Here is a 24,412-nt window from a genome sequence, read left to right as displayed (position 1 = left end):
TTATCCCACATATTAAACATGTAACTAAAATTGGATTTTATCATCTAAAAAATATAGCCAGAGTCCGCCCTATTCTCTCTCGGGCCAACACGGAGATGCTGATGCATGCTTTTATTACCAGTCGCATTGATTACTGTAATGCCCTGCTCTCTGGTCTTCCTAAGAAGAATATTTCAACTTTACAACTCTTGCAAAACTCGGCAGCTCGTGTGCTGACGAAGACCAGAGGGCGGGCCCACATTACACCGGTTTTAGAATCGCTGCACTGGCTCCCCGTGTGTTTCAGGATCGATTTTAAAGTTCTTTTATTGGTTTTTAAATGTCTTAATGGTCTTGGGCCTTCTTATCTCTCAGATCTGCTTTTACCATACGAACCCTCGCGGACCCTGAGGTCCTCTGGTACTGGCCTTTTGATTGTCCCTAAAGTCAGGACACATACTCACGGAGAGGCAGCGTTTCAGTGGTATGGTCCTCGTCTGTGGAACAGCCTGCCGGAGGAGCTCAGGGCCGCAGAGAACGTACATGTTTTTAAGAACAGGCTCAAGACCCACCTTTTTAATTTAGCTTTTACTTAGCGTTTATTTATTTTATGCTTATTTATTCTATCCTGTTATTCTATTATTAATTTAGGATTTACCTAATATTTGTTTGATTTTATTCTTATTCGTTTTTTAATCTTCTTATTCTATTTATATTTATATTGTATCCTGTTCTTATTTATTTTATCATTTTACCCTATATATATTGTATTGCGTCATATCTCCAGTGTTTCCTCGGAGGGCGCTCTCTGCACCGGGGCTGTGATTGACCGTGGCTGCTGGGTCTCTGGGGTCCTCTCAGCCTGGCTGGGGGGCTCCTTTGCCTCCCTCCTGCTGTGTGCCCAGCCTGGAGGCTGCGGTCTGTGACCGGCTCCCGGTGCAGATGGCTCCCTGTTATAGTGTTTCCTCACTTGGCTCATGCGAGCCCAGCCCAATTTTTACTCTTTAAGTGTGCGCGTGTGTGTATGTGTGTGTGGGTGGGGGGATATATGTGTATTGAGAGTGTGGGGAGTGAGTTGGAGGGTGGGGTGGGCTGCTTTTAACTATGTAAAGCACTTTGTGCTACATTTTCTCTGTATGAAAAGTGCTTTATAAATAAAGATTGATTGATTGATTGATTGATAAAAGACTGATTGCCAGTTATCGCAAATGCTTGATCGCAGCTGTTGCTGTTAAGGGTAGACCCTCAGTGATTCGGTTTAGGGAGGCAATACCCTTTCTCATGTAGGTTTGGGTTTTTTTCCACTTATTAATAAAACACACCTTCTTTTAGAAACGGCAGTTTTTGTTTACATGTGTTATCTATCTGATCTGAAACATTTAAGTGTGACAAACATTCAAAAAATAGGAAATCAACACTGTAAATGACCTTTCTGATTTCTCTGTATTGGGTTTATCTTTTGTCGTTGCAGGCAAAGGCTTCCTGCCAAAAACGTGTACTACTACCGCTGCCCTGACCACCGACGCAACTATGTCATGTCTTTTGCTTTTTGCTTTGACCGAGAGGACGACGTGTATCAGTTTGCCTACTGCTACCCCTACACCTACTCGAGACTGCAGCATTACCTGGCCAGCTTGGAGCGCAGGAACCTGCCTTACCTGCAGAGGGAACAACTGGGACTCAGTGTGGTAAGAGTTAGGAGCTGGAAAGTGCCGTGAGCAGCTGGAGGACAAAGTGTGTGAGGGGTGCTTGTGGTTATGGCTTGAGCAGAGAAGTCGAGTAGTGGTGAAAATTAGAGATGGAAGGGTTATAAGGCATCTTTTTTATGTGTGTTCAGATTAAAGAGGTCCAGATTGGTAACTCGGGTGTGCCTGCCGGTCATAACTTCAGCCTCTTGTGTTATTATTAGGATTGTTGCACTCTGAGATGACAGACTGTAAGCCTCTGGGTGTGTGTGTGTAAATGGCTGTGTGTGTAATCAGCAGAGCTCTCACCTCAGCAGTAGCAGCTAGTGTATCATAGATGCTGCCTCAAGTCTTGTCTGCTCTTATCAAATAATTGTAGGAGAAAAACTCATTAGAAATGCTTGAGAGATTACGACTTTTTCTTCTGTCCTCCAACATTTGTCAGGGAAAGCTTGCTGCAAGGGGTTACTATGAAAGTACAGGTATTTATAAGGAGCACCTGACCATGAAATGCAGAAAGGACTTTGAAAATTAGAAACCATGGCATGAAACAGCTGATAGTATGGTAAAAAAAAAGAAAAAAAAAGCAGCAGTAATATCTCTATAAACTAAAGATCTCTTGACCTACAATGATAATAACAGTGTGAAACTGGGTGTTTCATATTCTGATTATGGTAACATTTGTGGTAAGATCCTTCTGTGTAATTCCAGCGTTGACTTGGTGAGGTTATTCGGTGTAAAAGCTTACACTGATGTCAAAGAGAAACTTGCTGCTTTGATGTACGACTGTCAGCAATAGTGGGAAATAGTGAGACACTTTTGGGCCGTCGTTTCAGGATATGATTAATGATTGAGTCGTGATGATTCTAAAATAGATGACATAAATCTAGTGGGTTTCTTTTAACAGACTGGCACGGTTTAATCAAGCATTTATAACTGCATATGGCTGACTAGCATCAACGTCAACATTTAGCTAATTAGCCTGTCATTACATAATACAAGTTAGCAAAGCAGCTGTTCTACTTATCCTATATTTATACTAGTGCTGTTTACACAACACAAAACTTTTTCTAAATAAAACACAATTAAATAGACGCACAGTTAACATTGTGTTAACACGGAGTCCCTGCAGTTTGCTGCTGTGATCTTTGCATTTCTTTCCCATGTCACATAACCCTCCTCGTATGTCTGTGTTTTCTTGCATTGTTACGTAGATGCTTCACTCTGCGTAGTCAGTATCTCTTTGGTCGATTTGCAGCGGCTCTGGGTCAGGTTATCACAAGGCGGTACGCTCGAATCATCACACAACACCTTGTGATTGCAGCTCTAAATGGAGACCCATGTTTATAGCCCATTGGGCGATCGTGGCTCAAGAGTTGGGAGTTCGCCTTGTAATCGGAAGGTTGCCGGTTCGAGCCCCGGCTTGGACAGTCTCGGTCGTTGTGTCCTTGGGCAAGACACTTCACCCGTTGCCTACTGGTGGTGGTCAGAGGGCCCGGTGGCGCCAGTGTTCGGCAGCCTCGCCTCTGTCAGTGCGCCCCAGGGTGGCTGTGGCTACATTGTAGCTTGCCATCACCAGTGTGTGAATGTGTGTGTGAATGGGTGGATGACAGGTTGTGTAAAGCGCTTTGGGGTCCTTAGGGACTAGAAAAGCGCTATACAAATACAGGCCATTTACCATTTTACCATTGCTGCCATGTCTAAATATAAGGACGTTTTTCATTGTTTGGAAAAAAATTTTTTTCCCCCAAACTGGAGTCTTTCCACTATTAAGAAGTACTTTAGGTGCCTAAAGTGATGCAAACATCAAGTGACATGGAAGGTAAACATGTAGTCATGTAAATAAGAACATTTTTTCTATGCAGTCCTTTGAAAAACTTACTGTTTCCGTATGAATTTAGAGGGTAAGTAGCAGCCCGGAGAAAACCTTTTCTCTCTAAAAGAAACACCACAAATTTTGGACAGGCAAGTAAACAAAAGTGGAAATACCTGGCTGTGTTGGATGAAAACCAAACACAAAACACCTCACACCAAGTGTCACACGGTGGTGGATGGGTTGTTGTGCTGCCACAGAACCTGGAGACCTTGGAGTCACTGATTCAACCATGAAATCTTCTTCTAATGTGAGGCCACTGTTACGGCTGAGAGGGCCAGGCTGTGGGTGTGGACTCAAATGCAGACACAGAGGGAGGCAAAACGGGTGTGAACACAGTGCTTTATTTACAGTGCCTAGTTAGGGGGTTGGGAAGCGCATCTGTAACCGGAAGGTCGCCGGTTCGATCCCCGGGCTCTCTGTCCTGGTTGTTGTGTCCTTGGGCAAGACACTTTACCCTACTGCCTACTGGTGTTGGCCAGAGGGGCCAACGGCGCGATATGGTAGCCTCGCCTCTGTCAGTCTGCCCCAGGGCAGCTGTGGCTACAACCGTAGCTTGCCTCCACCAGTGTGTGAATGCGAGAGTGAATGAATAGTGGTATTGTAAAGCGCTTTGGGTGCCTTGAAAAGCGCTATATCAATCCACTCCATTATTATTGTTATTATTATTGTTAAATTACAGAGCAGGAAACTATGAATGCTATGAACTGTGGAAGCTATGAACTGAGAACTATGAGGCCAAACTATGAACATGAAACTCTGACTGAATGCTATGACTAGGTGCAAGATTTCATAGACGGATCCTGGGAATGGAAAAAGGGGCAGCGGCTTGGGTGGAGGTACACAGTCACTATAATGAGAAGAGACAGGCAGTCAGTGGCAGTCTAGTGAATCATAGCCGAAGGATTAGACTGTGGTGGTTAGGGCGTAGGTGTAGATACTGTAGGTTCAGTGAATGCTTAAATTGCATTGATTAGAATATACTGGACATTCAAAGCTAAGATTCAGCGCACTGTGTTAGAGGCTGGGATTTGATGAATTCATCATATATACAACCTTTGATCATCATTTATGTCCAGTTGAGAATGAATCTGTGCACTCACATATTAAATGAACTGAAATCAGTAGTGTGATCTCCAGTCTTGATATAATAAATGAGAGAACTGACAGCTGTTATTTTAATCAGCCTGTCTCAGTTGATTTAACTCTAAGTATCACAAAGTAATGTGGTAACATCTGGACTGACGAGTTTACTGTCAGCATTTTAATCGCTAGTTTAAAGGCTGTAGGCTGCAGCCATTGCTCTAACACTGTATAAATGTAACAGGCCTCAGTGCTGGTTCTAATAGTCTGAGCTGCTTCCAGCTTTATTTGTGAAGAGCACAGCAGCTTACAACACACGTAGCTAGCTCGTACAGCGGCGACGTAAAATGTTCATAAGCTAAGATGACCTTAAAATAACGGGGCTACGTGCGGTGATGCTAGCGTTAGCCATGTTAGCACGTTATCTTCAACAGGTGGTCAGACTGCGTAAACAGGCACTCAGTCAGAGGTTGCGCTGCAGGGTCCCTTCATTCTTCACATATCCGTGTCGAGCCGAGTGTAAATCCCGAGGCTGAACGGCCTTTGTACAAGCACACACGCTTCTTAGCAGGCCGAAGCTATGAGCTAGCAAAATCCAGGCAGACAACCTGTGTCTGTCCAACCAATCAGAGAGCTCCTTACATCCGGTTTGGCTAATTTGAATAGCAGCAGGATTTTTAAAATGAAGTTACAATTCAGCCTGTGCGCTTCACTGTTTTCGCTTCATTTTTAAGCGACTTGTTCTGCGAGCAAAACTGCAGGGAACAGAAAGAGGGCAGGCTTGGTAGATTTGGCTCACAGGATCAGTATTAGTATTCATAGTCATTGAGACGTTTTATGACCATATTTTTCTCTTTATGTTCTCCGGTCCTGGGTGGCAGACAGCCTAGCCCCGCCCTCTCATACCCTTTTTTCTCCTGCCATTACCTGCCCTTGTCTCTCACAGACACATATGCTACTCCACACATACAGGTCAGGGAGAAAGGGATGAGAAGGGATGAGGAGAGCTTTCTGGCTGCATCAAAGTTTAAAGACGGATTGCTGTAATTTCCAAGGCAGAGTCTATGGAAACGACAGGGACACCACAATAGCTTTAACCTTCTAATGGGTACAGTTATCTCATAAGGATGGAAATAAGAGCCAGGGCCATTTGCACTGGCATTCTTCTATCTTGCTGACTAATTTGTTTTATGTAATGTATTCCTCTGAATAAAATCTCTGCCATCCAGCCGGCACTGGGAGCGTCAGATACTGTACCAAAAAAGCAGAAAAATTGTAGTTGTCTTCTTTCTTTTCCTTCTTTTTTTTTTTTTTTTTTTCTTTACCTCCAGCTCTTTTCATTATTAAGTGTTTACTGATTTATAAGACAGGTTGTTCTTCTTTTCTTTTCTTTTTTTAACCCAAATCAGGTTTCACTAAAGCAGAGTGATTTGAATTTAATGTGTAAATTACATTGAACCAGACAGAATGTATTCCAGTTGAGGTGCACTGGAAAAGACAATTAAGAGAGAAAGCGAGAGATTGAAATAGAGGGACAGAGACTGACAGAGAGATGTGGGATGAATGAAAAGGGCAAGCCTGGAGGATGTGAATATAACTTTGAGATACTCAGTTCTGAATTATTTTCACTTTCACCTAGTTTTTCGCCTGCTAATTAAGACCTTACAGTAATACTGGGATTCACCTAACTTTCCTTACTGCATATAATAGTGAATAGAAACTCCCTACACCTCCCACGAGAAATTTCTTTACTGCACATCACCTGACATGATAAAAAAACAATCCTATCATCTTGTTTCTTTTTATCATCATTAAAAGCAAAAGAGAACGCGAACAGTTATTATCTTAACATTGGAGTCTGGAAAATCCCTTAAAGTCTCCCTAATCGACTTTAAACGGTAGATATTTACTACATGTATTTAGCTACATTGTAATAAAATATAATACAGCTTTGTTTTGGTTTTTTTGCAAGCATGTTTGTCAGAATCTCTTGTTTGTTCTTCCTTCCTACCGTATCTTACATATTAGCAAAGCCGTTCAATCTTGTTTTTTTCCATCTAAGAAATACTGATAAATGTGTTCATTTTTCAGCTTCTGAGACACCAAATCATCATATATGCTTTCATTTCCTCACGCATAGATTAAAGTATTGTATCACCTCACCAGCTGGAAGCTATCAGAAAATAACACTGACTTCAAACTGTACTAAAAAAAAACAAACCCTGAGCAACAAATACACAACACGTTCAAGCTTTTATTTTGGTTACTTTATTATAGATTTAGCATGATTTCTGTCCTCTGACTCTTCTCTTCTCATATAATCTCTTACAAGAGATGTCCTTTCTCACATGTTGCTCATAGCAGTAGAAATCTGTTTGATGTCCACCGATGCATTGCATCATGGATATTTTGTCCTCACCTCTTGAAACAGCTGCAAGCACTGCAAAGAAAAAACTTTTGCAAATCTCTGATTAGAGACCCTGTGTGTGAATAACAAAGGATGTCTCTGTTATCTCCAGTCACACAGTAGTAGGAAGCTGGCTGGTTACAGACCATTTAATGTCCAGCCACATTGGACATTTATGTTCTCAGATGATCCCCACAAAGCCCGAGTTTTGGGGCTGCAGTGCTTGTAAAAATGTCTCTCTAAAGGCCAGAACTTGGTTAGCTTAGCTTTGCTTAAAAGCTGACAATGGGAGGACATAAAATCCTTTACAAGCAAATGAAAGCTCACAATTGGATCTTTGCTAAATTTGTTTAACACCAAAGTGTAAAAGCAACAATCTTATGGTTTGTAATTGTTTATTGAGACCAAGCAAACAATTGAGACTCCAGAAAATTACTGCTAGACAAGAAATAGTGTTATACTTAAATCCATGTAAAGCAGCTAGGCTAAGCAAAGGCTTTATGCAACATACTGTATTAACAACACGCACACCTTGATGTGATTTGGCGCTACGTAAATCGAACTGAATTGAATATTTAATGTACAGATATCACATTGGTCTTAATCTTTTCATCTCTCAGCAGGAAAGTCTATCACTATGTTCCCAAAATATCAAACTGCTATTTCCAAGCATATTTTGTATTTTTGTTAAAACATTTCTTTTAGGTTATTTAATATCAGTTGTATATATACATTGGTGTAAAGTTATCTGGAAGGGAAATTTGTCCACAAGCAAGCTTGAAGACAGGATTGTCAAGAAAAGTCAGGCTAAGAAGCCTCATAAGGGTTGGTCTGAGCGTGGTGTAGGTCCACTGCGCACAGACGTCTTCAGGAAAGGGAATAATTTTGAATTTCAAGACATTCCCGAACAGGAGACAATGTCAGAGGTATCTTACCTGGACTAAGGAGAAAAAGCACCGGGCTGATGCTCAGCCTTCTAGTTAAAAGTAAAATTTGCATTTCATTCGAAAGTCCTAGAGTCTGGAGGAAGAGTGGAGAGGCACAGAAGCCAGCGTGTTTGAAGTCCAGTGTGACGTTTCCACAGCCTGTGATGATTCAGAGTGCCATGTCATTTGCTGCTGTTGGCAGCGGCTGATCCTCTCTATTTTATCAATTCCAAATCCAAAGCTTTATGGAGATGCTCATTTCTTTTTCCAGCAGGACTTAGTGCCTGCCCACAATGCCAAAACTTGGACCAAATAGTTTGCTGACAATGTTCCTTCCGCCAATTCGCCTGACCTGAACCACCGGTCGAGAGGGAGCCGAGAGACAACCGACCCAATAATAGAGGCAAGCTAACGAATGCTATCAAAACGTCTTACCTGTATGACAAGCCTGCTACAGTGCACTGCATTCACTCAGTAATTTATCGCAAACGTCCCAGACAAATTCAGTACGCAAACTAACAACGTTTCTGTATTGTAAGTCATTTTGAGTCCCCAAAGCATCAAAACTAAAGCCACAAGTGCAATATTCCACTTCATGTATAATTAACTTTTTGATGAGATTCTAATTGTTTGAGAGCGGTATATATCAAGCATGTAGGTCTGTGTGTATAAACTGATTCATTGATTATTTGCTCAAAGTGAATTTCCCAGCATTCATTCAACACTCATGCCCTTTAAAGCCTCTACACAGACATCCATAAAAACACACACACAAAGACAAATACCAGAAGAATTTATTTTACTCCCTAGAGGAGAGGGTTTTGGCTTCTTCCCATTCCTTCTCTGTCGGGCTCACGGCCCTGCATCTGCTCCTCTGGTTCTTGTCTGTCTGAGCTTTTCCTTTTGTCGACCGTCCTGACAGCATGTGAGTAAAACTCTCTCTCTTTCTCCCCCTGAGGCATCTATGTCCACGGAGACACAGAGGAAGAGACAACATGCTATTGACCTTCTACTAAAAAGCCTCTTTGAAAAGATGCCTACCATCTCCTCATTTTTTTACAGTCTTCAGGTGTCCCCCAGCCATGCTGAATTGATGGCACCTTATTTGCCCACCTTGGGTGTTTTTCTTCTTATCTCATCAGTAAGCGGTGTCTGCCCAGGAGTTGCAGAGGCAGCGTTTTCAGGTTTTTCTTGTATTGGGAGGGCAGAGCTATGACACTGTTAGTCACCTCTGACACAGCACAGCCTCCGCCTGTAGACCAGATGGGAAGAAAGTAAAAGAGCAACCTCGGGGTGGGAGGGGGAGAAGAGGCCGCTGACCAACATAAAGCCTCCGTGCGACTTACCAGGCCTGTCCTTGCTCACTGTTACACTGTGATTCAGCTCACATACACACATCAAGTGAAACTATTGATCTGAGAATCACAGTCCAGAGATGTCACATCCACTCAGTTCCATTTTTCTTTTTTAAATCTCACAAATCAAAGCGAGATTATGATTGATCACCTGTGCTGTGTTGATGAAAAGCTGTGGTCACTGTCAGCTGCAGTGACTTAACATTACTTAGACTGTTGTGATTGAATTTTAGACCTAATCCTGTCTGCTATCAGTGTTCAGGTACCATGTCTGGGTGTCTGCTCGGTGGGAGTGGAGTCTCACAGAGCTTTTTTCTTCTTTTTTTTTCTCATCCCCCTGCATCTGGAGCATGAGGAGTGGAGTGGAGTGGGCAGTGCAGCTATATCTGCCTGGCTGCCTCCCTCTCTCTCTCCTTATCTCTGTGTTTGTACACCGTGTGCCAAGATCCAATCAATAGCCACTCCAGCCGTGGAGAGAAGAGAAGGTCAGCAGCCACACCGGAGGAGCCTGGTTAGGCAAACTGATGGAAACACAGGAAGCAAACCACGGGCTTGGCATCATAGACTGCCACTGTGCTGATAAGAGCTCCTATTACATGGACATTTCATAATTACGTTGTGTATTTCACAAGTGATCTCGACTTCCTGTTTTAAACCTGCAGAATCTGTATTAGAAAACAATAATAAAGATATATTATGAGTAATAACTGAGCCATCAGACACAGCAGGAGCTGCACTTGTGTCTTCACTACTGAACATAGTGATTGGCGTTCATATTTTTCCAGCGAGGCTTTTTCCACACATCATACATTGTCATCAACTAATAGAACAGCACCATTGTGACAGAGTGCCAGTTTTAATTACAGTAACTAATTCATGCCAACTTTCTGTGAAAGCAGGCTCTGATATCTGAGTTCTTGACACTGGAGCTATTCTGTGAATGGCTCTGTGATTGGGTTGTAATGAAGAGAGCCCTCAAACAAGTGACTGTCTCGTTCAAAGGCCAGCCCCTGAATAGCCAATCAGGACTTCATCAGCATGATGTGGTGAGGTGAGGTGATGCAGTTTCAGTGGTTAAAGTCCAGGCTGTCTTTGTTTTGAAAGCCATCACGACACAAATAGATTTGACCATATATTAGTATGCGAGCGACACATTCTGCCGCATTCATCACGCTGTCGTTATTTTTCCCTTCTCGTTACAGTACCTACAAGTCAGACAGATGGGTCGAGAGGCAATCGGAAATATTAGCTATATTTCCCCCCAAAAATACATTTGTGGTTAGCATATATTCAAAACAGACACGAGCACTTCACCAGCCAAGCAAGCTGGCGCCACTCGAGTAAGTAAACTGCTTTTCCCCGAGCTGAGAGGTAAACAGCACAAGATAACAGACTTTTTTCCCTTTAGTGGCAGACTGTTCATGAATGCATTAGCTGTGGCCTTAACATCAAACAGGAGAAAAATGTATTTTAAAGAGGAAAATGCAAACGCAAAGGACGAGGCGTACACTTCTATCAGCGGGTGGAAATTTAATTTTCCCTATACTTTTTTCTCCCTCCACTAAGTTCTGATGAAGTCTTTCTTTTGTTTTTCTTTTTTCTTTCCCTGCCGTTAACTTTACAGGTCCTCGCGTTACCTCTTTGCCATTTCCTTTCCTTGTTTTTGCATTTGTCATAAATTGTTCTCCGTTGGCCTCGGGAAGTTTTCCGTTTTCTTCTGGCAGCAGCTATTAGATATCTGGATGAAAGAGCTAGACTCTTTATCGTCTAATAATATGTTAATCACTGCCTACAGTGGCCCGGCATCACAACTGTAGGGAAATTCCTCAAAGATGGAAAGGTCGTCGTCGTATCGTTGTGGGTTTCTTGGCAACGGCTCTTGTTTTTATTCTGCTTTTCTATTTTGCTTCATTAGCGAGTGACCCTTAATATATGAGACGCTTCTGAATATCATGTAGGCTGGCGCAAGAATCTGAGAAAAAAGCTTAAGCCCTGGCTGTCCTTTAGCCTCGGATGCTTGTCTAAGGAGGCCGATCCAGAGGGAGCAGAAGATAAGCAGGTTTATGATCTATGTCCTTATGTTATAGTGCTGTATGGCCTCAAATCTTCAACCAATGGTTCCCCCAGGATACTAGATGCTTTATTACGCATCTCCACCCTTGCATCTCTTCCATCTCTCTGGTGATCAAGAACGCAGTAATGAGGGAGAGGTGCCGAGGACCATGGGGAGGATGGGGGGAGCGCACGATGCACGGCTGTTAATGTGTAGCCTGCTGTGAAAGCGAGGGCGTCTGTGTCTGCGGTGTGTTTAACTTTACAGTTTAACACAGTCCAGCAGCACTGTGTGTCGGAAAAACAGGAGGGATAAATAGATTAAAGTGTCACAGGTGAACCTTTGCGAGTTGGATGTGTGATGTTCACGCAATGCTGACCCCTTGTTGATCCTTATTATAAAGCTGGCACAAAAGCACACAGATTTCGGGTTACCAGACAGAGATAATATTTATTTTGGAAATTGGAACTTATTCACACCTTAATGGCTTAGGCCTCCGTCTCTCTTTCTCTGTTCTCTCACCCTCTTTCTCTAGCCTCCTTTGCTTTTGCATAAATAGGAATTAAGCTAATGAGAGGTGATGTCTACTGGTGTGCGGTGCACTGAAAAGGAGAATGCGGTTTGTGAAATGAAAGATGACAAATTTTTAAAGCGATTCATTGTAGTAGTCTCTCTCCTTCTCCTTCTCTTTGTCTTTTCACGTCTCCCATTTCTTGGTCTTCACAGGCAAATCTATTCCCATCCTCTCAGCTGCGTTACAGCCATCTATCTGTCCTCCTCTGCCAATGGATATTTACTCCGTCGCTTTCTAGATGACTCTCAGGATGGAGCGTTGAGCAGCGAGCGCTCACTCTGTCTCATTTGGGTGTCAGGACTCAGTTCCCCAGAGGGGACACAAAGAGGAACAAAACAGATAGCATTCAAGGCTTTTAATAAATCAGAATACACCTTTCTGACAGTGTAATTGCTTTCCATTGCCCAAATTCACCAGCAAGCAGGAAAAGGAAGGTAAAGAGGGGAGAAAACAAGAGAACAAAAAAAGACAGGGAGAGGAGAGTAACGCCGAGCGGGCTGTACAGTAGATCATTTGTTGGAGGGAAAGAATGAAAATTAATGAAAAGAGAGTTGCTCGCCCTCCAAAGGCAGCCAAGCTTGAAATTCACTTTGAGGGAAACTTAATTTGTTGTAAATGGGCAAAAAACATATTACTGCACAGGGGCTGCACGGTGTGTCCGTCTGCTGCGTCTGTCTGTCGGCATGTGTTTGTGGCAGATGAGGAACGCTATGCTCTGAATAGCTCAGCTGAGAGGGGGGAAACACAGGAGCCTGTTAATAACTCCAGTAACAGCATTCTCTTTCTACATGACTGCTCTCCAGCACTCGCTTCTTGCACGTCTAAATACAACTCCAGGATATGGAAGCGAACTTGTCAAAAGTTGCTTGCGAGGAATAAAGTTTGGCCCGCTCATATATGTCCTTCTGTGTGCGTGCGTGCATGTAAGCATGTACGCAGATGCATGCATGGTTTTGTGTTTGCTTTGCCTGGCAGGTATGAGTCACTAATTGAATCAGCTGATTCAATGGCCAAATTAATTATGTAGAGACGGCGTCTTAAAGCGACGGCGTACTGAAATCGTCGTTCTTTTCAGTGTAAGCAGAGTTTATTTGCTGAGATGTGGCATGAACAAGAAAATTCACTCTACAAAGGCTTTAAAACTGGAAGATATCCACTTGGTTTGGCTTACTCAGACTGCTGAAGCTTCATATTACCTTTTTGCTGAACTATGGGAAATTATCTTTGCATGAGCGCTGTGGATTATGTCTCCTGTCATTTACATTGAAATCGCTTCAGGAAGGGATTTTGTTGCAGCCAGAACGGACATTGTGAACAATTACAGCAACGAAAAAAATCAGATTAATGTAAATATGTGAATGGAAAATGGGGAGCTTATTCTATGAAGAGCAATTTTTAGTATTGAATTACACTTACATCAAGCATAAAAAATGGATGTGGTATTATGTAAGGGAATGCAGTCCAGCTAGGTCAAGATTAACAGCGATGAATATCCTGGATATTGGATTGGAAACAGATATTTATATGCATATAGTGGCACCTTCGTCCTGGGTTAATATCCGCCATTTGGCTGGGGCCTTTCTGTGTAAAGTTTGCATGGTCTGCGCTAGCCTTGGGACAGCCTGACGACCTATCCAGGGTGTACATAGCCCTATGTTAGCCCTATGTTAGCTGGGTCCCCCGTGACCCTAAACTGGATAAGCAGCAGAAAATAAATGGATAGCAGACAATAGCCTCCAAGAAAAAAGGAGCATCTGTGGTGAGGAAATTGGGTTGTGGATTATAAGTAGGGCTGGTTTACCTTCACATCTAAGACCTTTTTGTATATGTGAGATTTTTGGCTTCTTCTGCCTGTTAAAGTGAAGGTTTTCAGTCATTCAAAACAGCGATGGAAATACTACTGTGCAGGCTCGATATTTGCCACATGTCAGGATATTCTCACTACAATGTGATGGATGAACATGAATACTGTGCAACTTTTAGCAACAAACTAGTTTTAAATTGTATTTTTAGGCACTTTGTTACTAGCAGTCTGTCACAAAAATGCATAATTTGTTCCCATTTTTTGTTGACTCTACTAAAATGTCAAATATAACGCAGTTTGACAGGCATGAAATATGATTTTGCATCAACAGGGGATTCCCAAAGAGTTGTTGACCAAAAAAAGCACGATGTGCAGTGTGTACTTAAAAATTTGACAATACTGGACAAGTGGAGGAGAAAAGAAGAAATTGGAGTCTCTGTCAATGTGATTTTCTTAAAAAATGAATAAATAAATAAAAAATCCAGCAAAGACCTGATGCAGGACACGAGAGCTGCATCAGACCCTTCAGTGGATAATCTACTATTGGCTAAGTGTCATCAGAAATGATCTCAGTTGAAGGGTGGCTGTCAAGAAGCCATTCTTAAGGAAGGCAGACAAAAGCCTGAGGTGTGCCAAATTACACAAATCAGTGGCAACAGGTTTTCAGGATGGATCTGAAAATTTTGACTCGGATTATCTTCAATATTTACAGAGGTGGTGAGGAGAGAAGTACAACAGTGAGTGTTGTGGTGTTCGGGATCTTGCAAAATTGGTTAATTATCAAGTGTCAGATCTGTCAGATTTTGATCCACTGTGTAATAGCACCTGGAAAGTGTGTGATTCCTGTCCACTACCTAAACTTACCGTAGAGCAGGGGTCTTGAACTCCAGTCCTCGAGGGCCGAAGTCCTGAAACCATGTGTCCCTGGTGCAACACACCTGAACAAAACTAGTAGGTCATTAGCAAGAATATAGAACCTGACTGCATGCTGAAGTGGCAACCCCTAACCCTACTCAAGTAAATGTATGTAATACAAGTGTTTGGAAAAATATACTTCTAAAAGTACATTTATTGCACCATGTTCATTCACTCATGAGCTGCTGTGACAGCAGCAGGGACACATGGAAAAGTTTCAGGACACCGGCCCTCGAGGACTGGAGTTCGAGACCCCTACCTTAGAGACTTGAAGAATGAATTTTGACTTTCAACCTCCTTAGGATTGTGCGAACTCTGTTTTTGCCTGATATAGTGTATTTCCATTTATATTTGCAGCTTTTTCCAATATCCCCAGCAAATTATAAACAACTAAGGGTGGCTTTCACAGTACTGTGTGTTCCTGGGGAATTAATTTCTTATGTTGTTTCCTATGTATGAGAGTGGTGGCATTAGTATCACTTAATGTGACTCCATATAGTTCATATGTACCAGATTTGATTTTATTGAACTCCCTTTCGACGCAGACACGTAACTTCTGTTATCTTTCAGCACTGTGATCCATTTGGACTTCCTCGTGTGCAGTTTGTTTGTTTAATAGCAGCAAGGGCAAACAGAACTGTGTAGTGTAGGCAGCATGTGAGGTGGAAGGTATGATGTTGAATCTCTGTTTGTTGGTAATTAAACAGCAGCAGGTGGTGAAGAGGCTGTGGCAAACTTTTATTTCATCTTTTTGCTTTTTAATGTTGGCAGAGTCAGTGGAATCCAAATTGGATTCAACAAATGAAAGTGATTTAAAGTGTGTTCCTGTTCATTTTTATTGTTTATGATGTTGCCAGTATATGCTGAATGAATATGCAGCATTTTTGTGCTGGCACGGTGATTGTCGTGCTTTGGAGCCTGATCGTTGTTGAAAACACCTACTTGATTTTCACCATTATTAAAACTTCAAAGAATGAGTTTCTGCAAAATACTGTAGCCCACAATCTGTTTGCTGCATCCATGCTAGTTAGTATTTTTGCTGTATTAGGCTATTTTTAAGTCTTAGACTCGGATGATTCAGTGTTTAGTGATAAGCTGGAGCCAAAGCTGAGCATAACTGACAGGTCATGGTTAAACTACACAATTGCAGACTTTCTGGGGTTTTATCCTTGCCTCCAGTTATAGACCTCACAATTCAACACTGTGTGGCTGTTAAGAATTGTGTATGAAGCAGATCAGATGTCACATATTATCAAACTGTTGACCTAAGCCTGTACTATAAGCTCTGAGCTTCCATTTCCCCAGCGTTCGTACAGCACAGGCCCTCAAGTGGATGAAAGGGTATGAATGCTTTATGTTCTTACAAGTCAAGTGTGTACCACAAGTCCTCAATCTCCGTGTGCAGCACTCAGTGATGTACTCTATGGAGCCTGGAAGAGTCAACATTTAGATGCTGTTAAGTATATTGGCTACACGGCTTGGTTACAGCACTTGGGTACTAGACGTTTAATTACACTCCAGGCAGGAAATGGCAATATGCTGAATATTTTTAGGAGAAATCAGATTTTTCATGTGGAATGTGAAACCCTCTCCAGCCCATTGGCCTCTCATCTCTCCCCGGGCAAGGGCTCTGGCTCTTCACCCTCCCCCAGGCTCAGCCCCTCTTGGGCCTGGAGACCCCCGATAACAAACAGCTCTAGCCAAGCCACTGGCCTCCCCCGCATCTACAGAGGCATTTAGTCACCACAAACAAACACCTTGCTCTCATTCCAGACAGGTCCTTTTCCTTCCCCTCTTCTTTGCCATACCACTCGCCACAAAATACATTTTCTCTTTCAGACTGTCCTTTTTTTTTTTAACCTGAAGTGAGAAGGAGAAAAAAATGAAGGAAGTGATAGGTCCCATTTTTCCTCCACTTTTCTATTCTCTCTCGCCTCTCGTGTTTTTGCTCCCCCACTGCAGCATGGCCACAGCCTGTGTGTGTGTGTGTGTGTGTATTTCTCCCCCATGGTTGAGTGTCAGCCTAAGTGCGAGAGAGATGGATGCCAGAGTCCCTTTCTCTCTCCTAAGGTGCCATGTGTCCCCTCTCTCTTCTGCCGGGCTCGTCTGCACCTGCATATTATGATATAGTGCCTCTGTTCAGCCAGTCGATTGCCTTTAACAGGACTGGGGCTCACTGGCCAAATTGAAAGGAATTGCAGCCTCCTTTTCATCAGAGTCACAGGAGAGCAGGGTGCTGGGTCTACAGGGCACAAGGGGGCATGGAGGAGTTATCCAGGGTCTCTTTTTTCTCTTGCACCCACTGTCACAAAACATTCTCCCTCCTTCCTTCTCTCTGTTTTTCTGTCTCGTTGTGTGATGCCATCTGATGTCTGTGGAAACATTTTATGGGAAATGAGTATTCTGTTTCCCATCAATCCATTTCTCCATTTCTATACAAGGAGTTCGTATTGATAGCGAGGAGGGGGGAAGAAAATCAACAATAGTCTCAGAGAAAAATGTCTTCATTTTCCATTTGTTTGCCTCATACTTTAGAGACATGTCATATACGTGTGTCTTCTCTTTTCAAGTTTGCCTTTTCAAATCTTTTGTGGAAGACAGAGCTTGAAAGGACCCATCTCTCTAATGAAAAAAAAAATCTTACTGTGCTTTAATGAGTAAGCAACACTTATACATACTTTCAGCTTGTTATGTCTGTGGAGCGGCAGGCAGACAAGCCAAAACAAGTCAGTGAAAGAATACTTGAGAAACTAATTCCACTACATTAGTAATGATATTGATTAAATGCTAATTGTGTCAAAAGGAATGAACTGTATCCCACTGATACCATTGAGGCGCTGTTCATTAGTCCCAAAAGAATCAATAAGTCAAGTAAAGTTCCCAGTGATGTTTTCTTCAGCTCGGTGCATTATGCATATGCTCAGTTTTGCAAACTTTTCATTAATATAAAAGTGTTTTGTCAGTTTAATTACGCTCCATAATTTTGGTTATTATTTCCCTTTCTTATGTAGCTTTGTCCTGTTACAACCTGCTGCTAATATGGCTCAGTGTTAGTGATGTGCGATACCACTGATTTCCTTTCCGATCCGATACCAAGTAAAATTCGATACCGATACTTTGTACAAAAACGTATTTTATTTATTGTATCTTTTATTGTATCTCAAATTATAGCGTCATAATGATTACAGGACATCAGATTACTTGTTCTTATCACTTAATGATGCAGAATTCATCATATAGAAATAAAAAACCTGAAGTTGTGCGCTATTTGAACACCTTGCCTGCCTGCAGCACTAAAGGACTCCGTGAGAGACGTCTGTCTCGCCCTAGCAGCACCTGTCCATATCCACTCTTCTTCTTCAGTTCGCCTCAACATACGCTCGTTATATTCTCTGATATGATTTACTCTGAGGTGTTTGACAAATTTGTGGTGTTGCCACAACACCTCACTTTCTTGCCACATGTATCGCAAACCACGTCTCGGCTGTTTGTGGATTTAAAATACGTCCCTACGCTCAGCCATTGTTTTGAGTGCGCACGCCAAGGGGCTGCGACACATTTATACAGCCATATTTCGCACATGACTATGAAAGGCGGAAGAGGAAGTAGTTCCTTCCAATGTAGACAATCCGAATGATATAGTTTCTTTCCACTGTGTTCTTGTTAATGATAAACTACAAATTTACCCTAAATTACTAAAATATCGATATTTTAATGTGAGAATCAATTCTAGAACATAAATGACTGGTATCGAAGGAATCGATATTTCAATATCAATCCGCACATCACTACTCAGTGTCACTTTCACCTAATCAAATCAGTTTCGTCTAAATTGATCTGATTAAATTAGCGTCACAGTTGCTCGTTCCTTTCGGCTTTAAAAGTTAGCTGTAGCCAGAATCACGTTTTTGCATCAACATAATCTATCGTTTCTGTCTCATCGTTTGAAGTTTTCCCCAGCCCAGTTGTCCATTACGAAGGACAGAAAATGAATGCATTCAACACACTGCTTTGGATAATAGATTGACAATATATCCAGACAGATTACCGGTGCCAGTTACACAGATTTCTCCCTGCATGCTAAGTTTCAAGGGAAAGACTTGACTACGGTGACTGATGGCTTCAAATAGCAGCGGATGTGTGCATGAGTGATGGAGAGAAGACTTGTTTCCCCCTTCCTCGCATCCCCACCCTTTTCCCCGTCTTTGCTTGGTTGCTGTGGAAACGAGCGGGCAGATTTGAGGCTCCTGTCACCTATTGTTCCGGTAAAGTTGCTAAACTTTAGTACCCACATGACAATCTCGCAGGGACGTGTGAGAGCACGCAAAAGAAAGGTTGCGCGCACGCACAGCCACGCTCACAGGAACTCACGCTTTCAAATCAAGACCTACACTTGTACACCGGGCAGACACACTCACTGGTCTTGAGAGAAATCTGCTATCTATTTAGTGTATTGACCTCAGGGTTGAGTTGTTTCTCTCTATTGACTTTCAGAATGGTTACGGAAAAAGAAGGACCAGGCTGGGAGAGGACAATAGAGAGGACACCTTAAAAGGAGTACCTTTTTTTTCTGCTTGGTGTGTGTTTGATAGAGATTCCCAATAGTATGCTATTGTGGAGCTGTCAAGCAGCCTCCCCATGAATGCAGAGTGACGTTCAAGAGGTACATAACGCCTTGTCTGGGGCTCCTTCAATGTCCATCTTCTTTCATTCATGGATCAATAGTTGTCTTTATTTTGGATTCCTTCTTCTTCTTCTCTCTCTTCCTCCCTCCATTCATCTTTGACAGAGCAGCCCTAAATGTCTGCTTTAACTAGCTGCTCACAGCCCTCCTCAAAACACATTTACATACACATCAATCACGCTGTCAAAGGTAAAGGCATGACGCCGTGTAAAAACCAGAATTGGATTATGGCCTTGTCTCATCTCTGACACTGACTGCTTGGCTGGCTGGCTGACTAGACTGCTGATGTGCAAGTTAAGCAGCCTGAATTGTTATTGTCTGGTGGTTTTCCCATAGTGCTTAGTGTTTACTGCGTGCATGTTTCAGTGGACTGAACGAGAACTACAACACCGAAAGAAGTATCTATATCTCTCTTGCCTTTACATACATGTATTTAACTTTGCTTTTAAAGCTAGTTCTCCAGCATCATCGGAGAAACATAACTTTTCACTTACATAAGGAGGTGATTGGCATGAGTGGAAATTTATGAATAAATCTGATCGACCAATACCTGTGCCTTGCTCCTCGGCTGAATTAATGCTATGCCACTGGATAGCTGAAGTTGTGCAGACTGTCTAAATATTAGCAATAACTCAGTGTTGCCTGATATCTTAGCACTAGCATAGATCAAATCAAAATCAAATCAAATCACTTTTATTGTCACATCACATGTGCAGGTACATTGCTACAGTACATGTGAGTGAAATTCTTGTGTGCGAGCTTCACAAGCAACAGAGTTGTGCAAAATACAATAACGTAAAACAAGCAAAATATAAGAATGGCTAAATCTGAAACTAATAAATGTATGTACAATATATATATATATGCATACAGTATATGCATTTCTGGATGTGTATACTAAATATGTTTTTCTGTGTGTGTGTGTGTGTATACATATTTTACAAATTAAATAGATTAAACAATAAAATAAAATATATAAAAATATACAGAGTTGAGACATGTGCAAAACAGTGGCATTACTGTACAGTATGGAGTGCATAATGTTAAAGTTCCAGTAGTGAAGCTGAGGTGTCTATGAAGTGTTCAGCAGTCTGATGGCCTGGTGGAAGAAGCTGTCTCTCAGTCTGCTGGTACGGGACCGGATGCTGCAGAACCTCCTTCCTGAGGGAAGTAGTCTGAACAGTTTATGGCTGGGGTGACTGGAGTCCTTGATGATCCTCCCCGCTTTCCTCAGGCACCGCTTCCTGTAGATGTCTTGGAGGGAGGGAAGCGGTGCTGTTGCCGTACCAGGTGGTGATGCATCCAGTGAGGATGCTCTCAATGGCACAGCGATAGAATAAATAGAATAGATTATTAAGTACCTCTTAATAATAACACAAATCAGCGAATCATGTGGCAGCAACTAAAAAAAATGTAGGCGTGGTCAAGACGAGCCGCTGAAGTCCAAACTGAGGATCAGAGTGAGAAAGAAAGCTGATTTAAGTGACTTTGAACATTGGGCGTAGTTGTTAGTGCCAGACGAGCTGGTCTGCTTTCAGAATCTGCTGATATACTTGGATTTTCCCACACAACGATATTTGGGGTTTAACCTCCTAAGACCCGAACTCTTCCACGGCATGCATTTTTAAATTCTCTTTAATATTTGGTCACATTGGGGCCCGATGAATGTAAAAACAAAGAATTACCAGATTTTTTTTTACCTTATTTTTGTTTTTAAGAAAAATGAGAGCCACATATGAGGATATTCGTTTAAAATTTCGATAGAACAGTAGCAGTATAATGTCCTCATAAGTGGATATCAGGCTCTTGTAGAGCAAAATTCAGTATTTTGGTCTATAATAACCCAAAATGTGATGTCCACATACAGTGGGGCAAAAAAGTATTTAGTCAGCCACCGATTGTGCAAGTTCCCCCACTTAAAATGATGACAGAGGTCAGTAATTTGCACCAGAGGTACACTTCAACTGTGAGAGACAGAATGTGAAAAAAAAATCCATGAATTCACATGGTAGGATTTGTAAAGAATTTATTCGTAAATCAGGGTGGAAAATAAGTATTTGGTCACCTCAAACAAGGAAAATCTCTGGCTCTCACAGACCTGTAACATCTTCTGTAAGAAGCTTTTCTGTCCCCCACTCGTTACCTGTATGAATGGCACCTGTTTGAACTCATCATCTGTATAAAAGACACCTGTCCACAGCCTCAAACAGTCAGACTCCAAACTCCGCCATGGCCAAGACCAAAGAGCTTTCGAAGGACACCAGGAAAAGTATTGTAGACCTGCACCAGACTGGGAAGAGTGAATCTACAATAGGCAAGCAGCTTGGTGTGAAAAAATCAACTGTGGGAGCAATCATCAGAAAATGGAAGACATACAAGACCACTGATAATCTCCCTCGATCTGGGGCTCCACGCAAGATCTCATCCCGTGGGGTCAAAATGATCATGAGAACGGTGAGCAAAGATCCCAGAACCACACGGGGGGACCTGGTGAATGACCTGCAGAGAGCTGGGACCAAAGTAACAAAGGTCACCATCAGTAACACACTACAACGGCAGGGAATCAAATCCCGCAGTGCCAGACGTGTTCCGCTGCTGAAGCCAGTGCATGTCCAGGCCCGTCTGAAGTTTGCCAGAGAGCACATGGATGATACAGCAGAGGATTGGGAGAATGTCATGTGGTCAGATGAAACCAAAGTAGAACTTTTTGGTATAAACTCAACTCGTCGTGTTTGGAGGAAGAAGAATACTGAGTTGCATCCCAAGAACACCATACCTACTGTGAAGCATGGGGGTGGAAACATCATGCTATGGGGCTGTTTTTCTGCCAAGGGGACAGGACGACTGATCCGTGTTAAGGACAGAATGGATGGGGCCATGTATCGTGAGATTTTGAGCCAAAACCTCCTTCCATCAGTGAGAACTTTGAAGATGAAACGAGGCTGGGTCTTCCAACATGACAATGATCCAAAACACACCGCCCGGGCAACAAAGGAGTGGCTCCGTAAGAAGCATTTGAAAGTCCTGGAGTGGCCTAGCCAGTCTCCAGACCTCAACCCCATAGAAAATCTGTGGCGGGAGTTGAAAGTCCGTGTTGCTCGGCGACAGCCCCAAAACATCACTGCTCTCGAGAAGATCTGCATGGAGGAATGGGCCAAAATACCAGCTACTGTGTGTGCAAACCTGGTAAAGACCTATAGTAAACGTTTGACCTCTGTTATTGCCAACAAAGGTTATGTTACAAAGTATTGAGTTGTATTTTTGTTATTGACCAAATACTTATTTTCCACCCTGATTTACGAATAAATTCTTTACAAATCCTACCATGTGGATTCATGGATTTTTTTTTTTTCACATTCTGTCTCTCACAGTTGAAGTGTACCTCTGGTGCAAATTACTGACCTCTGTCATCATTTTAGGTGGGGGAACTTGCACAATCGGTGGCTGACTAAATACTTTTTTGCCCCACTGTATGTGGACGCCAGGTCCTAGGAGGTTAAAGAGAATGGTCTACCAAACAGGAAATATCCACTAAGTGGGAGTTTTCTGAGCAGTGGATATGCCAGTGTTGATGCCAGAGATCAGAGGAGAATAGCGAGACTGCTTCAAGGTGACAGGAAAGCAAGAGTAAAACAAATAGCCATATGTTACTATAGAGGTAAGCAGAAGAGCATCTCTGAATCCCTTCAAGCAGATGAATTACGCAGCAGAAGACCGGTGACAGGTGCCACTCCTGGCAGCTAACAGCAGGCATTGAGGCTATACTTTCCACGTATTCACCAAAATTAGACAATAAAAAACCAGAAAATGTTGCTTGTTTTGATGAGTCTCAATGTTTGCTTCAACATTCAGATGGTAAAGTCAGAATTTAGTGAACGTAACTTGAAAGCATGAATTCATCCTGCCTTCTGTGAAGAGTTCAGGCTGGTTTCTTTGCACACTTCGGGCTTCTTACTGCCAAATGAGCATCGTTTAAATGCCACAGTCCATCCTTTTTTGACCACAGTGTGCTGCCAGCAGGATAACACTCAGTGTCACAAAGCTCAAGTCATTTCAAACTGGTTTTCTGAAATGACAAATCTGCAGCAACTGTGTGATGCTGTCATATCAATACGGACCAAAATCTCTGAGCAGTTTCCAGCACCTTGTTGAATATGTGCCCTGACAAATTAAGGCAGTTCTAAGGGAATAAGTACTGCCGAGGTATACCTAATAAAGTGCCCAGCGAGTGTATATTAGGGTTTGGATTGCATTTAGACATTAAAAAAAACCATGTTTAACTGTGAAAGGGTTGGGGTCTGAGTTAAAGAAACGACTCGACAAAAGGTCAGTGTGATAAGAAGCATTTTTGATGTTTTGATGTTGGTAGGAAGCGCGGAAACAAACAAGCATATCAAAGTCACACAGTTTCAGCTAACTATCCACTCAGTCCTCATCCCTAAAAGCTTTTGCAGCTAATAGCAGTACTCACATTGTTTTTCAGAGACAACAGTCATAATTCACACAGCCACAAGAGTGAAGAACTTTATTTATATAACTGCTGCTGTTTTTTTCCCCACATGAAAACGCTTTGCCACAACCAGACATTACAACAGACCCACAGCACATCAGTCAAAAATATAAAAGTACCAATTAACCTAGTAGCATGTGGTCCACTGAAAATCTTTAATAAAAAAAATGTAAAAGTCTTCTGAAGTAAGTTCAAAACGTTCAAGCCTGAGGTTAAGGGCAACGAATGTGAGGAGAAGAAGGGATGGGCTGATGCAGAAAGCCCTCTGTGGCCGAAGCTCGGAGACAGCAACATGTATCACCAGGCTCATCATCACGGCTCATTTGAGTGTTTGATCCTAGCAAAGGCACTCACTCCTTGATGCAGAGTTCATATCACCCAAGGGTGGCGCCTCCGCAGTTTATATTGGCAAACACAGTATGTCGAGAAAGAAGAAGTTCAACCCCTGAGGTATTACCATCTGCTGGTATAGCCCCCTTATTCCCGCTTTCATATGCTGGTAATTAAGAAAAACTACACTGTACTGTAAATGCTATTTTTGCAATAAGTGTGAGCGGGTTGAAA

General features: G+C 42.4%; 1 protein-coding gene across 2 annotated transcripts in view; it reads left to right on the top strand.

Annotated features, from left to right (window-relative positions):
* The window catches only part of agbl4 (AGBL carboxypeptidase 4), a 356,132-nt gene that overhangs the window by 204,713 nt on the left and 127,007 nt on the right, over positions 1–24,412 (top strand). For both annotated transcript variants that reach the window (XM_085447239.1, XM_085447240.1), the window contains one exon: positions 1,451–1,667. In XM_085447239.1, the coding sequence (XP_085303365.1) occupies positions 1,451–1,667 (217 nt within the window). The remainder of the gene's footprint in view (positions 1–1,450; positions 1,668–24,412) is intronic.

The sequence above is a fragment of the Copadichromis virginalis genome, linkage group LG23, assembly GCF_057382275.1.
Source record: "Copadichromis virginalis isolate Kocher_CV1m ecotype Utaka linkage group LG23, C_Virginalis_male_GT1.1, whole genome shotgun sequence".
Taxonomy (NCBI): Eukaryota; Metazoa; Chordata; class Actinopteri; order Cichliformes; family Cichlidae; genus Copadichromis; species Copadichromis virginalis.
The sequence above is the reverse complement of the archived record's forward strand: the minus strand, read 5'-3'. Positions and strand labels throughout refer to the sequence as shown.